This window comes from Phalacrocorax carbo, chromosome 1, assembly GCF_963921805.1.
Source record: "Phalacrocorax carbo chromosome 1, bPhaCar2.1, whole genome shotgun sequence".
In the NCBI taxonomy this organism is placed as follows: Eukaryota; Metazoa; Chordata; class Aves; order Suliformes; family Phalacrocoracidae; genus Phalacrocorax; species Phalacrocorax carbo.
The window spans coordinates 137,137,530-137,152,864 of record NC_087513.1 but is presented as its reverse complement, the minus strand read 5'-3'; the positions used below and the strand labels follow the sequence as shown (position 1 = coordinate 137,152,864).

At 39.5% G+C, this 15,335-nt stretch overlaps 1 protein-coding gene across 4 annotated transcripts in view; it reads right to left on the bottom strand.

Moving 5' to 3' along the window:
* MID1 (midline 1) overlaps nt 1-15,335 on the bottom strand; it is a 255,745-nt gene that overhangs the window by 22,271 nt on the left and 218,139 nt on the right. For all 4 annotated transcript variants that reach the window (XM_064475584.1, XM_064475591.1, XM_064475568.1 and 1 more), the window contains exons 6-7: nt 11,775-11,902; nt 3,529-3,672 (exon numbers count right to left, since the gene is read on the bottom strand). In XM_064475584.1, coding sequence (XP_064331654.1) covers nt 3,529-3,672; nt 11,775-11,902 — 272 coding nt within the window. The remainder of the gene's footprint in view (nt 1-3,528; nt 3,673-11,774; nt 11,903-15,335) is intronic.

The window sequence follows — 15,335 nt, the reverse complement described above, 5'->3', positions numbered from 1 at the left end:
GAAATTTATTGAAATGAAATAATGAAATTATAATGCATGTTAGCTAGCTAGTGACAAAGTCATTTTAAAAGCCTTTACAACATTCAGATTGCAGGTGATTAGCTGCCTCTCAGAAATGCAAATGTGCGAATCGTATAACTCTGAGAACAACTGCTTTAGTAAAACCCTGCTTAATTTAAAGTTCTGTATTGCTCTTATGCACAGAACACAGCTGCCAAGCACTTAATAGCCAAGCAGTTTGGCCACATTTGGAAATAATCTTTCCTCTATGAAATAGGATTCAAAATGAAATACTCTATTTGGACTTTTTCCATCAAATGTTAACTCTCCAATTTTTCAGTTAATAAAAAAGAATATAGTTGATTATGTTGGATAGAAAATACACTAGAAAAACATAGCATTGCTTGTTTTTGTTACTGAATTCTTAGCAATCTCTGAATGATATATGCCTCTGGTGGGGGAAATGTACTGAGGAGTGGAAAGTGCAGTCAGTCTGGCTATGTGGTTTTAAGAAATGGATTCCAAAATAACAGCCTCCATTAGCACGGTAGGTGGGTATGTATGCAAAGTGATTCCTATTGTCTCAAGGGAAAAAAAGCTTGTTGGTTTAATGCAGTACTCTAGCTACTCCCTAGTGACAAATTCATAGCTACAAAAACACAGCACTGAAGACAATCTATGAACCTGTTTACATTATCTGCTACAGGCAACACACAATACCAACGGAAACTTTTTGGGATATGAGAGAAAAATTATTTTTTAAAAAAAGCATGTGCAATAGCATGCAAATGCCTAAAGAGAAAGCAATTTGTGCTAATCCAAAACCTAGTCCGTTAAATCACCTACCTTCATTTCATCAATACATGAAGGCTGCAATGCAGTGCCTGCTAATGACATTTAGAGTGAAGATAGCTTTCTGTGTTCAGCCACACTACTAAGGTACACTCCGATACCATAGGGGCAGTCTTGGATAGGCGTTTATAAAAGTTGGGGTATTAGACCCTTCTGCAGGTCAAGTAATATAAAGTGAAGAAACATCTGAGCAGCATTCTGAGTAAAATTAGGACATTACTGGGCAAATCTCCAGTACCAGTGGCAGTTGGAAAGAACTGGGAGAGTCCCACGTGTCAGAAACTTGTGCAGATTGGTTGTGGTTAGATTTGGCGGGAACATCTCCATTGGAGGTGTTCAAGTCTACATTAAATAACAAGATTAAAAAAAAGCTTTACAACATTTAGAAAACTCTTCTGCATATACCTACATATTCTTGTATTTAATTTGGGTTAACGTTATAGCTTTGAATTGAAAGTAACAGCCAGGATTTTTGTCTAAGAGCTATTTGCATTTAAAAAAAAAACGAAAAGAAAGAAAAAAGGCCAGTTCTTTCATTTCTTTCCACTATCATTTAAGGTCTTCAGAGCATTTTGTAAACAAAGTTTCTTACAGTGTTAATTTGTTTTGTCTTCAAACTTTTAATGACACCATTTTTGCAAAGTGATAAAATGAAAGTTCAGACTGCACACTGAGCACCTCATGCTATACCCCAAAATTATCATATTGCAACTCTGAAAGTAGACTAATTGATACACATTTTTCAGATCAAAGTTTTCCCCTTCACAAGGGAAACCTACAATATAGCCTAAAAATGAAATAGCTTGTTATTTATTCACTAGTAAGCAAAGAGTAAAATCCCACACCACAGAGGTGTGGAAAAGGCACACCTTTCTGCTGCTGTGTTCACTGACTTGCATGAAGTCTTCTAGCATAAACCCATAGGTAAAACAGGTTAGAAGACAAGCCATGTACTGTGTTATCATTAAGTCCTGTCTGCTTAGTAAACTTGGTCTTTCCCGCAGTCTTAAATTTTACAGTGTGTTGTCCAAAATCAGGCTGTTTAGTGAAATACTAAGTGGAGGTTTTGTCAAAACACTAATCAAATTTTCAATAGTCCACCTTATTTTTTAGTCAATCCATAACTATACCATAATATACCATGTATATACCATAAAATATTCACAGTATGCTACTAAAAAATGGTTCTAAAATACCAGAGCATGAATCCTCAGATATCCTTTCAGATGGCTTGGAAAACTAACTCCAGTTTTGTGATGGAGAAAATGAGGTGCACACAGTAACAGAGGAGTTAGTGCAAGAGCTGGGCTCAATACTGAAACTTGGCATAGGCCGTACCATTTTTCCACTGACATAAAGCATATAAACATGTCCACAGCACTGACTTTCATCAGAGTATCTCAACAAATCTTGTAAGATGAAAAACATTTCTGCATTGGGGCAGAGCTAAGCCTACCTAGCTCAGTGTGTGGCCAGGATATCTGATGGTGGACGAAAGCAAGAGTGCAGGAAGGTGTTAAGGAACAGGGAAAGCACGCAGCAATCATTTCTCACCATGCTCTCCCAGGCCTCAACAGCTTATAGCTCTGGGACTTCCCAAGCTGGGAGGAAGTCTCTGCACCTCATTGTTCTCAGTGGATTTTTCTTGCATGATATGTCTAGTTATCTCTTGAACTCAAAAACACAACAACCCTCTGCAGCAATGAGTTCCCAATTTAAATACATGCTGACTGAACAAACTTCCCCTTTTGATTTATTTGGTTAATTTCAGAATCCTTGTTTCATAAAGCAAGTATGTGTCGGCTAGTGATATTCCCATTAAATTTACAGGGAACAGGAAGAAGTTAAATGACTTCTTCAAATTCATAGTCAATAATCACTATGCACTGAACCCGGAAGTGTTGACTTCCTGGCCAAAGATGAGACAATATTGTTTTCTTGGAGGAATAGTTATTTAACAGCAAAACAATCCAAGGAATAATCGGTAAGTTTGTTCATCAAAGAAAGTCACAGATTTAAAACAAAGAGTGTATTTCATAAAAAGAAGATAAAAAATGTTCTACAATACAAAATAGAAAGCAATGATTGTTAATGTCATTATAAGTAGGAAAAAGTTACCATATTAATTGTTCCACTGATGTTTGCTGCCTTAGCCTTCAGTCTACTAACTGAGACCTATGCTTTGTAGCCTTGAAGACAGTAAAAATCAGAGGGAAGGACTTAATTTTTATTTCTGACAAAGGTCCGGTTCAAGGGTATCTAAATGACAACAGGGCTGCAGTTATGTCTAATGACCGGTTCAACACAGGGTCCCAAGTGCCTGACTAGCCCAGACAATGGAATGAAGAATTTGTCCCTGTTATATCTGCACCAAGGCATCTAGGACACAAAAAAGAAGTCCTGTTAACATGGACTATATTTGTACCTTTGGGAATATGTGCTAGTTTTAGTCTTTGAAAGCTCCCACTACATGGCACTCCCAGAAAAGACACAAGAAATTTTAACTTAATTAATTCTGAATTTTAAAACCTCTTGAAATACTTATTGGTTTGGATTTACAATTTTGGCTTTAAATCTTCCTACAAAATATTTTTTCATACATTTATATTTAAAGGCACTTGGTTTTCAGAGAAACCATAAGGAAACAGAACTAGAAAAGAGAAGGTTTATACTTACTAACGACATTAGCTTGTCCGGTGAAGATGGTGTACTGCAGCTCATAAGAGACCACACTGAACTCATCATCTGATGTCCAGTGGACAGTAATGGTATCATAAGAAGCTGTACAGAGCTCTTCTCGAATGGTGGGTGGGTTTGGAGCTGTGAGATACAAGAGAGGAGACTTACTCTCACAATCAGTAAAATATTTCCCTCTTTAATGTGAGATCAGGGGATGGATCTGATGTATGAGTTTGTAGTTATACCATCCAACAGACTTTTGAACAACTTTTTGCTAATTCCAGTAGTAACTTTGATTATCAAGAAATTGTTGCAGAGGTATTCTTACTGTCAATATAACCATCTAGGAATTCCAGGTTTTAAAAATATTTTTTATTAAAGTAGCTTTAGTTTCAGAAGTGATGTGTTAGTGATCACACTAAACTGTGATTAAATGGGTACAATTGACAATTTACTTTTTCTAGGATTGTTTCTGACCATCACACCAAAATTATCAAAGTTTCATTGATGCATATATCAAGAGGGAGAGGCAAAACTCTTTGCTGTTGACTTGAAAGCAGTGTTTGCCTAGCCTATCTTACCAGAGATTAGCGAAGTGATATTTAAAGAATATAAGTTTGGGGAAGCCTCCAAACACTCACACTTTCATGCTCAATCTTCTCTCTCCAAGTTAATTTTCATTTACTTTCCAGCTGTCCTTTCTAATAAAGACACATAATTTCTGTTGGCTATACAACTCACTTTTTTCAGCCTTACATAAAGAGACCTTATAACATCATGACAGAATGACTACTACAACCTAAACTTCAATGTCATTGCTAGTTAAATAATTCTAGAAAACAATCCAAAACCTTTAATAAAAAGTTGTCCATCTCTTCTTTTTTTTTAATCAACAAACAAGATCTCTGTGTAGCAAGCTATACATTCTCCCATATTAACACACAGGTTAGTTTTAAAGACCTATTTAAAGAAGTGAAACTTGAAGCAAACTTCTTAGGTCTAAATTTTCCTTGTTTGCATTCTTTACAAAACCAAACACCTAAATAAGAAGCAAATGAGTCTTTCTTTGAAAGAGTGGTGGGCCTTCCTGCACATTTGTCTCGGTGGGAGTTTCATTCCTAATCATCTTCCTTACATGCCACCATCATAAAAAAAAAAAAAAAAAAAAAAAAATCCTTGTGCTTAACTGTGTTCCTCCCAGCTTTCATAGACTGAGGAAGGAGGGCACTCAGGTGAAAAAAACACAATATGCCTGTATTAAAAGAAAAGGAAGGCAACCCTGAACGGTATTTTTGCTGTCAGCTCTTTAATTCTGTGAGCCCCAAGTAATGGCCTCAAAAAAAGTCCCTCTGAAGGAATTCCAGTTCTACTTTTGTGACACCTTATTTTTATGAAACGTTGTTTTTACTTTGATTAAGAATTTTTATAGTTCATGTCCCTGGTTTACTGATGTATGTTCCAAGGATTAAAGTGCAGATGCATTTCCAAGCAGCCTTTTTCAACCAACGGGCATAAGGAAACATTCAGATATGCTTCATGATATGACCATGATTTGTGATGCTCTAAATATTATAGCACGGAAGCTTACCAATGCCTTATTTTTTTTTGCCTCAGCAGAGGAACCCTTGGGACAGATGCATATTAATAGAGAGAGAAATTAACTAAAATAAGAACAGTCATCCAGGAGAAGAATATAAACAAAAGGAGAAAAACAACCCCTGCAACCTTCTGGAAAGATTAGTGCTGCAGCTTAGAGGTTGTCTACTAACTGAGGCCAACTAACTGTTGTGAAAGCTATGCAGTACTGCATTGGTCCTATCAGCTATGTTTCAAAAATGTATCCAGCAGAACAATCTACAGGAATTTTTATTTTCTAGATGATGCTTCATTTTCATATGTTGCCTTTCCTTCAAAGGAAAAAAAAATCTGAAAAAAACCTTAATTACAAATACACAAGTGGATCCATTTTGCTGCTATTCAACTAAAGTCTTCTTCAGTCTTCTGCACCTGGCGGAGCAAAACCTTTTACTTGAGAAATGTACCTGTTATTTCTACAACACGGACAATAAATATTAATTTAATGGAAAGCAACAATTACTGAAGGTTTAATGAGTTGTAAACTGCATTTCAATAGTACCGAAGTGTCTTCAACTCCTTTGAAAATGGCAGCCTAAGTTCTCTCTCTATATGCACATGTGTCTGACCTTAAGCCTGGAGATTTACAAGCCTTCATGTAATAAGCATGACAGAAAAAAGAGATTTGACCTAAGCAGGACATATTTTCCCTTGCTCTTGTGATTAACCTGCACTCACCTGAGACTAAAACAGGTAAAACACAATATACCTGCTTCTTCTGCAGACAGACAAAGAAATCTACATGTAAATGGTTTGTTACAACTTTCAAAATAATGTAGAAGCCTGACTGCCAAATTCATCATTCCACAACACATACTCCTTTGGAGAGTGTAAGTCCGTAATGCAATTAAAGAGGTTGACCTTAATCAGTTATCTTCATTATTAGGTTTAATAGTGTGTGATTTGATTATCATCACATTTACTAATACTGCTAGCTCAGGTGCCACAGGGAAAGCTCTACAGAGACTCCAGAGCGATCTCAAGACTGCACCAGCACCTTCCCCCATGTGGCCTTGACTCAGGTGTGCTTGACCACTGCTCACAAAGAGGAAGGCCAGCATGCTTCCAGCAGAGCAATGGAAGACATAAAGCCTCATATCCACCCTTCGGTCCTGTTTCCCTGTGGAGAAGCAGTGATCACCCTTCCAGTCCATTTCAGGGTGAGGACAGAGCACTGAGTTGCAACCATAACAAGACTGAAGTTTGACAGCTGATGCCATTAATACCCTCAGCTGTTGGCAGCCTACTGTCTACAAACTGCTACCCAATGTCAGGGAGAGCTGAAAAAAATTTGAAGCAGCTCTTGAAAACCCCAAATTTACATGAGGGAACCTGGAATTAGTGCCAGCAGATTTAGCAAGGTGCAGTGGTTCAAGGAATTGCTTCCTAACACCTGTAGCTCTCCTTGATTGTGGGGTGGCAGTCTCCATAGAGTACCAGGGCAAACATCTGGGAGTGGTAACTGCTTCAGTCACACTGACTTTCATCTGTCTGCATTCATGAATCAACACACTCTGACAAAAGTGAGAATCACTGCTGAAGGCTGTTTTAGTTCATTTGTGTGACTGCAACTCAAACTGAGTGGGGACACTTAACTAGTCAGGAACCACCTCTGAAGTGCCTGAAAGACAACAACTAATCTTAGAAAAGCAGCTTCTTAAATTTGCTCCCATAAGTAACGGACCTTGTGAGTATACCTACTCCCTTTCAACCGGGTTAGTCTAACCCACCTTCCGTTCAATGTTAACTGCATGGTTTTTGCTCTGAAGCAGACTGAAAGGACTCACATGGTCAATACACCTGAGAGGCAGTTTAGGGAAACCGCCACGTCTCGTTGGTGAATCCCAGCATGAATGCAGTGGCTCCTGGGTGACTATTGAGACTACTTCTAAATCCTTTCAGCTCAAGGTCACAGAGATTGACTAAAATCACCTCAACTTTGCTCATTCTCCACCTCCCTGGTGGCATGGGGTGGTTGACTCTGTAAAGGTTCCTTACTGATTTTGACACTGAGTAAAAATAAAAGATCTAAGCCACCTCCTTGAGTTAATGGTGCTAGAAAAATTTATATTGCTGGTGTGAACATGAAGGAGCTGAGGAAGCTACTCTGAACCTCTCTTAGCTGTTCATTATTGGCTCCATGGTGTATCAAGACAGTAGACTGAACCAGCACACAGGAACTTGAAAGGCACAGTTACATCAGATGTGGATACAAATTTGATGTGTTAGTAACATGTCACGCATGAGTTGGCATCAAGCACTGAGTCATACAACCATGTAGACATAATTTTTGGGTAGACCAGAACTGTTCAAAACCAATGGAATTAGAAGAGATTACACCCAAAGCATGAGACTGAGCTGTCTGGAGGTGGATCTTGAACTTTTAATACTGTAAGAGTGAAGAGGAAAGACAGGTTGTGAAGGGTTTCCAGAATGAAGTTGTTTTCATGTGAGAAAATGCAGGTATATGCTAGGGAATGCATATTTCTTAGTACAGTCATAGCTAAAGTGATGGATGAAGAAAATGTATCATTGTTTCAGATGGGATTCTGAAGCAGGGCAAATTGCGAGGTCAAAGAATAGATATTCCTGTAATTGATTTCAAAGTATTAAGACACAGAACAAGTACTTTTGGTTCACAATGGATAAAAAAGTCCTTATGTTCATAATATTGTGCAAAGAGTTTGCAAGTCATATGCATTGCCTGGATCTAACTAGATACGTGTTTAGAAAAAGATGAGCTCCAGATGAAGAGCTTGAGCAACAGGCAAGATAAGAAAGCTTTCAAAAGACATCAAGCCTATATATACAGAGGATAGAACAGTCAGAGGAAGATTGAGGGTATTGTTTTACTATACTGAGCTTGACATCTCAATGTCTGGCTGGCAAATTTCAGAGAAATATCAGAGATTTTAATTTGGATAGCAGAAGCTTTGGACAGACAGCTGTGTATACAATAAGCACAAACTAGTTAAATTTATGTTTGGAAAAGAAATAGCCTAGGAAGAAAGAAAAATGCAAATTTCAATGTGTCACATAGAAAAATGGGGTTGGGGAGGTGGAGGATGAAGATCCGATAAATAGTACACTGGAGAGAACCAAAAGAGAAGAAAATTTCTAGAAGACAACCAAGGTCAATTGCTTTGAAAATAACTGAGAGCAGAGAGAATGAAGCTGGAATTCAGGCTTTGACATTTTGTTCAGAAGCAGTACAGACGATCGATATACTATAGGCTTCTTCACTTGATTCATAACACAGATATACCACTAGGACTTACAAATGGTCTTCATTTAACTTAACTGTGAAACATGATAAAAGTAAAGCCCAATTCATTCTGTCACACAGTTTTACGTTTAAGATCTATGAAGATTCCGTTCATCAATCTGAAAGGGGTAAAATAAAATAAATCTTCCTGTAGAGTTTCTGAACAACAATAGAGAATAATCAAGTACCTTTGACTTTTGGGACTATAAATATACACATATATATTACATATATACATATATTTACATAAATGTATTTTATCTGCTTGTATAGGTTCTATTTTATGCTCAGATAAGTTGGACATGTGTTTTGGATTTTGCCATGCAGCCATATGCTATTTATTAATGTGAAGAAAAATAGTACAAAGTCAGAGCCAGCTAAAACTGTTCTTCACTGGGCATCAAGGGCACGGATAGAAATGGTAGATTAGGAAAAAACAGCTAAACTCCTTGATACATTCACAAGTTCCCTTAGACTGCATTGTGAGCAATTTTTCAAGACTGTGGATGAGGTAGGAAGAAGGCAGAGAAGGATCTGTGTAAATAGCACAGCCGGCGTCATGGACTACAGAAAGGATCTTTGGGTCACTGCACCCTGTAGCAAGACTACCCTTTATTTTAGTGCAGATAGAACCTTCATTTTCTGCAGTGCACAGCAATTAGGCTGGTAATATTGACATGGGATGTGCAAAGGGGAGAAGATCTGGGGTGTGTGGGAACAGACTCATAGATGGAGTTCCCCTCTTATAACTTTAAAGATGTAAACAACGATTATCTGTATTTGAATGAGTCCCTCTAGCCTCTGTTTGGAGCAGGTGGGAGAAACAGGCACCTCCAGAATGGAGTCAATTGACTGATATACCTGCCTTAAAATGAGGTGGTTTTTTCTCTTTTTGACTATAAAAGAAGCTGAGGCTGATTATTTTACAGGTAAATTCCTAGGTTAGGGCAAATGAGCCTCGCTTTTTCTTAATCCTTCCTTTCATTTCCTTGGCTTTTTATATTGTTGGGGTGAATACTCAACATGGTGGCAAAATTCCAGCAGACTTTGGGGAGAGGTAGACACCATAACATTTCACTCTATAAAAACTTCAAGTGACTCTCACCACATTATTATTGTGTATTATTTACTTCAGTATGTGTTAAACATAAATTGGTGATTGTATTCACCAGTTACACAGCAATACAGAAATTTCTTGCAGATGAAATCTCTCATTCAGATATGGCAAGAACCCCACAGCTATGTAATGCAAGGGTGGTGCCACACTGTGTGTGCAGAAAGCCTTGCTCTTCCCAGTATTAATCTGTTCACTTATTCCCCTGCAGAAAAGCCAGAAACCAGCCCTCTGCATGGAAAAGATCCAGTGGCTGGCAATGAGAGGACTCCACTGTCTCATATTCTTCTGAAATAACACAGGTATATCTCCTGAAAACTGGGCTAAGGAATGGGCCCAGGAAGCATTTTCAAGTGCTCTTCTAACAGTGCTCTGTGACTTTCATTGCAAATTCTCGCTGTTAACAGCAGATGCTTAAAGATCCTGCAAAATGAAAACCTACTCTGTCTCTTCTGTTTTCAATTGAACTGGAATGAATTGTTCTAATTCTGGCATTGAAATCAAAACACCCTAAATTACAGTAATTTGTTTCTCTTTGTGAGTCATTATATACTCTGAGATTGCACATTACTCAGGCCTTCAGTAAGGGTCTAATCCTGCAGGCTTCTTCAGGCCAAAGCTCTCAGTTAAGCAAGCTGAAGGTCTGCTCTGTGGAGAGCCCACTCCACACCCTGGCACAGAGCACACTGCGTGCTTCCTAGTCCCAGTCACAGCAAGGTCCTCCAGTTCTGTGACGGGGGAAACACACAGTGTCACCATCATGAGAAAACATCTTTCATTGCTGAGCCCTTGAAGCTGATTGCTTGAACGGCTTCTGGTTGCTCATGGGAAATCTGCCAGACTGCAATCTGCTGCAGCAAGGAGGCAGCCCGAAGGGACAGGGTAACATTTGGAGCATCCATCCCCTGGGAAATGGGATTTAGTCCCTGCTCTCCCTCCTCTGGCTGCTCCAGGCTGAACTCCAGCTGTTCTTCAATTTCACTCTGCTGTGGTGGCTTTTAACCATTTCCCACTCCCACTTGCCCACACCATGGGGGGAAGGAATGCAAGGAGAGGAGGTAGCAAATGCATTCCAGTTGCCCTCTGTAGCACGTAATCCTTCCCAGGGCATTCTGGGGCTGCTGGGGATAATATATTCAGGATTAAGAGTGAGAGTGTATTTGGTTTATGGGGCAAGGTTTTGGTGGCAGTTGGGCTGCAGGGATGACTTCTGTGAGAAAAGACCAGGAGCTGACCCATGTTGGACACAGCCAGTTCTAAGACAGACCTGCTGCTGCCCAAAGCTGAGACCGTCACAGATGCTGCTACTGCCTCTGTGATAACATATTTAAGAAAGGAAAAAAAAGGCTGCACAGCAACAGTGAGAGAGAAGAATGAGAAAATTTGAGACAAACATCCCTGCAGACACCAAGGTCAGTGAAGAAGGAGGGGGAGGAGGTGCTCCAGGCACTGGGGCAGAGATACCCCTGCAGCCTGTGGTGAAGACCATGGTGATGCAGGTTGTCTCCCTGCAGCCCATGGAGGACACACACTGGAGCAGGTGGATTATGCCCTGAAGGAAGCAGCAGCCTGGAGAGAGAAGCCCACACAGGAGCAGGTCTTCTGGCAGGAAACAAGGCCCACGGGGGACCCACAGTGGAGCAGCCCATTCTGGAAGGACTGTACCCCGTGGAAACGACGCATGCTGAAGCAGTTCTTGGAGAACTGCAGCCTCTGGGAAGGACCCATGTCAGAGAAGTTTGTGAAGAACTGCATCCTGTGGGAGAGAGCCCACACTGGAGCAGGGGAAGAGAGTGAGAAGGAAGGAGTGGCAGAGACAACATGTGATGACTGGCCGCAACCCCCATTCCCTGTCCCACTGTGCCACTTGGAGGGAGGAGGTAGAAGATTTGGGAATGAAGTTGAGCCCAGGAAAAAGGATGGGGTGGGGGAAAAGTGTTTTTAGTTTTGTTTTTATTTCTCAGTATCCTACTCTTACAATTAATTGGCAATAAATTACATTAATCTTCCCCGAGTTGAGTCTGTTTTGCCTGTAGCGGTAAATGCTGAGTTATCTCCCTCTCCTTACCTCAATCCATGAGCTTTTCATCTTATTTTCTCCCCATCTTGATGAGGAGGTGGAGTGAGAGAGCAGCCAAAATTAACTGACCATATAGAGGAATGAAGGGAATCCTATCACTACTATTTTATGAGGAACATACAACAGTAGCACCTTGAGAAAAAAATTACCTGTAAGGTAATCAAGGCATTCCAACAATTTCTTCTCCCTGGTAAAGTCAAGCGCAAAAGTATCAAAAGTATCGTTGAGATTAATTTCAGGAATTAGAACCTGGGAGGATGCAGTTGCCATGGAAACCCTATAATGAAAAGAAAAAGTCTTTTATCACCCAAGACACAATAACTTTCATATCAAGGTAGGGCCTGATCATTATGAGCGTTATAATTTCTCAAAAAAGCTTGACAAAAACTTTTACATGTATTTTATTTATATGGTTTAAGTTAGCAGCTTCTCCTGCCACTTTTATTTTTGAGAGTAAAGTCTTCAGTAGAAATCTCTTATTTCTTAGCTTTTGTCTATCATGCAGTGTCAGATAAGTTTTTAACAAAATATTGTTTAAACAACAATATACTTTGAATTGTTCTTTCTCATCACCCTCTGAACCAAAGTAGCAATAGCACCATATTTATCTGTGTTTTAAGCAATCTTGACAGATGCTGCATCTCTCCCCACACTTGTTTTCCCAAGCAGTTTTCTGCTCTAGGCATTCCTTGGCACTTCTGTCCCAAGGGCTTGGTGCAGATCCCCACACCTCCTCAGCTGTTCAGCACAGCACACTGCTGTTAACTCCAGAAAGCACAGGGGGGAGATAAAACAAATAGGTGTCAGCACAGTTTATTTTGAAAGGCTTTTCCCTGCAAAGTGTGTGTGCGTATACCTACATTTGCTCCAAAATGGAAAAGTTTTCTTGCTTACCTCGTTTCAGGAGCTACATCCACTTTTTGTCTGTCCAGCCATACTAATATAGAAAGATGAGCTTTCACAAGAAAACTGCCATCAGGATGTATCTTTCAGATCCTTCATCCTGATATCTCAAAATTCATGTTACTGGAGAGCTGGACAGTGAATACATTATGGTGTACATATGGGTGGATATGTACAGATATAGAGAAAGTTTGGTCCCTTTAAGCAAAGAGGTTATTAAACCTCATTTGTTAATTGTTTGAGTTTGGAGGTAAACACACAACCATGCACACAGGTATGTCAGTTATCTGCCATTTGTGACACGTCAGATTAAAATAGCTTGATTGTTTCAATTGACAGTTTCTCAAATCAGAGTATTTCCCCGTAGACATGACTGAAATACTCCAGGCCAGATGCTTACTAAAACCTATGTTTTCATACATTTCTTGTGGAGTATTTTAGGAAAATGCAGTTAGGAAAGTCCAAAACTGAGTTGCACATGTCATTGTCTTCAGCATAGTTTTCAAAAGCTGAGCTGACGAGGTTTCCTAGTCAATAATTCATGTTATACAGTTTGCAGTGCAGTTTCTCTTGCAACTGTGGTTGTAGAACTTAGTTTAAAGTAGGTCCTAGTACAGATAGTGTAGATGGGGTTTTTTTAGAGAGGGTAATTGAAGTGCCTTTTGCCCCATGTGTTTAGAGGGAAAAATTCCCTGAGCTCTTTCACTATTTTTTTTCTCTCCCACCTCCCAGTAGTTATATGCAGTTACACTATGGTGTTTTATATCTAGTAGGAAAAAAAGGCATGCATTTCTTGTAGGGCCTGTGTTAGGGCAATCAACTCTACCAAATTAGCAATGGCTTTGCCAAGAAACCAGCGAGCAAGTATCTAAGATTAAGAGCTTCTCTGAGTACCTCCATAAAGCACATGTTTATTCTGAAGACCATATCACCAGGCCTTTTTGGACTTTATATGGCACTATGCAAAGGATGTGCTGTGAGTACGTGTGTTAAAGTTAGTTTTCAGCAAGCTCAACAGTTCGCAGTTTCAACCCCCATGTCACCATATTAGGTTTAGAGGGCTGAATTTCCTCTTGTACTTCTGCCTGCTCTATCTGAGAATGTACTTGGTTGGACAGGGCTTTTCTAGGATAAATGCATTTCACCCACTGTAAATAATGCACAACCTAAATCATTGTAGTGTGTGTAATGCCTTTGCTATACATAGTTGCCTGTTGTGCTTACAACAGGGAATATTATACTGCAATTACTTTGAAATATGTGCATGAAGAAATGCAATGAGCATAATTTCAGGAGACTGTTTTAGCGGCTGGAGCTCAGGGCCCTGGTGAGACTGTTACATGAGCAATCTAGAAAGCAAGCAAAATATTGCTCATCACATGAGAACTAAGAGAGTTACTTGTGGGGAATAATTTATTAATCAGATTTAGTCTCTTTTTCCATTTACAATTTGTCTGCAAGCACTCGGGTTTTTTTTACCCTCAGTTTTATTCACTGCTTTAAATGATTCTCTGATTTCAAGGGCGTTCACAGCCATCTCATTACAGACAGCAATCTGTGATAGCCAAGAATTAGATTTGATTGGGCACATATGTCAGCTGGTTTCATTTCTGCTCTCTGAGTATCTCTCCTGTGACTGTATTTATGATGCAACTGTTAATGTTTACAAGGTGAAAATGGGGCTTCTCTGAATGTTCTCTGGTAGTCAGTTAAAAAGCTTTGTGCCTCCACAGGTTTCTGCCCTACTGCTTGTTCCACCAAACACTGAGAAAAGCCAGACCCTCACCTTTACCTTTTTGCTCATGGTACTCATGTGGTAGTTTTACTATCATCTTCAGCTGGGAAAAAGAAGTTCCACAATGTAGCTTGGTGACAGAATGCAAAGCAGAGGCTGAGTCTGACAGACCAAATGTAATCCATTGCCTTGCCTTTCTCAACAGTTTTGCAGTTCTCTGACCCATAACAAGCAACCCACTGTTGCTGGCTTATTTATAAATGGATTAAATAGTTTAGATGAAGCCTGATATTCATAGAAAATAACACAGCACTCCAGAATAAGTGATAGATTTTTTTAAAAAATGCATAAGAGCAGGGAACTTCATGCTTTGGATTTGGTGAAAATTGGCTGGACAATGTGAAGGTATAATGTGAACCCAGATTAAAAAACCAGCCAAATAAATAAGCGTACTTTCAAATAGTTTTCTTCATTGTCTAGATACATTCTCCTCTTTTTGATTCTCTGATTGATTGCTAAACAGCTGATAATTCCAACAGAACATTTTTTCATCAGAAAACACTGCTGAAATTCAGTGGGAATGTTTCAGCATTCACAGTGTTGCACTGAAAACCAGACCAAATTTTCTGACAGCACAGTTTCCTACAAAGATTTTCTCCCTTGTCTTTGGGTCCTCGATATATCTGGCATGCTGAAAAGGAGCTAAGATCCTAGAAGCAGTAGAAATTCCCTGCACCCAGGGACCCAACACAGCAGCTGCCGTAACTTCCAGACACCCAAGCTGTTGAATCTCCAACTCTTCAAGTGGGCTGCCTCAGAGATGTATGTTGCAGGTTCTCAAAGTTACACATTTTGTTACCTTGCTGCTTGGTATTTTATGAAGAGTACGAATCCATTAAGATAATTCCAGGTTTCTTCTAAGGAATGTACTTGCTGCCTGATTTCTTTCTCAATCTTGGAACTTTTCATGGAGTAGGAATTTCTGCCTCCAGAAACCCATAGTTTTTTTAGTGTGTTTAGCACCAGATATCTGCTTGGCATCTCTTCTACCTCCTTCATCGGTGTGTGCTGT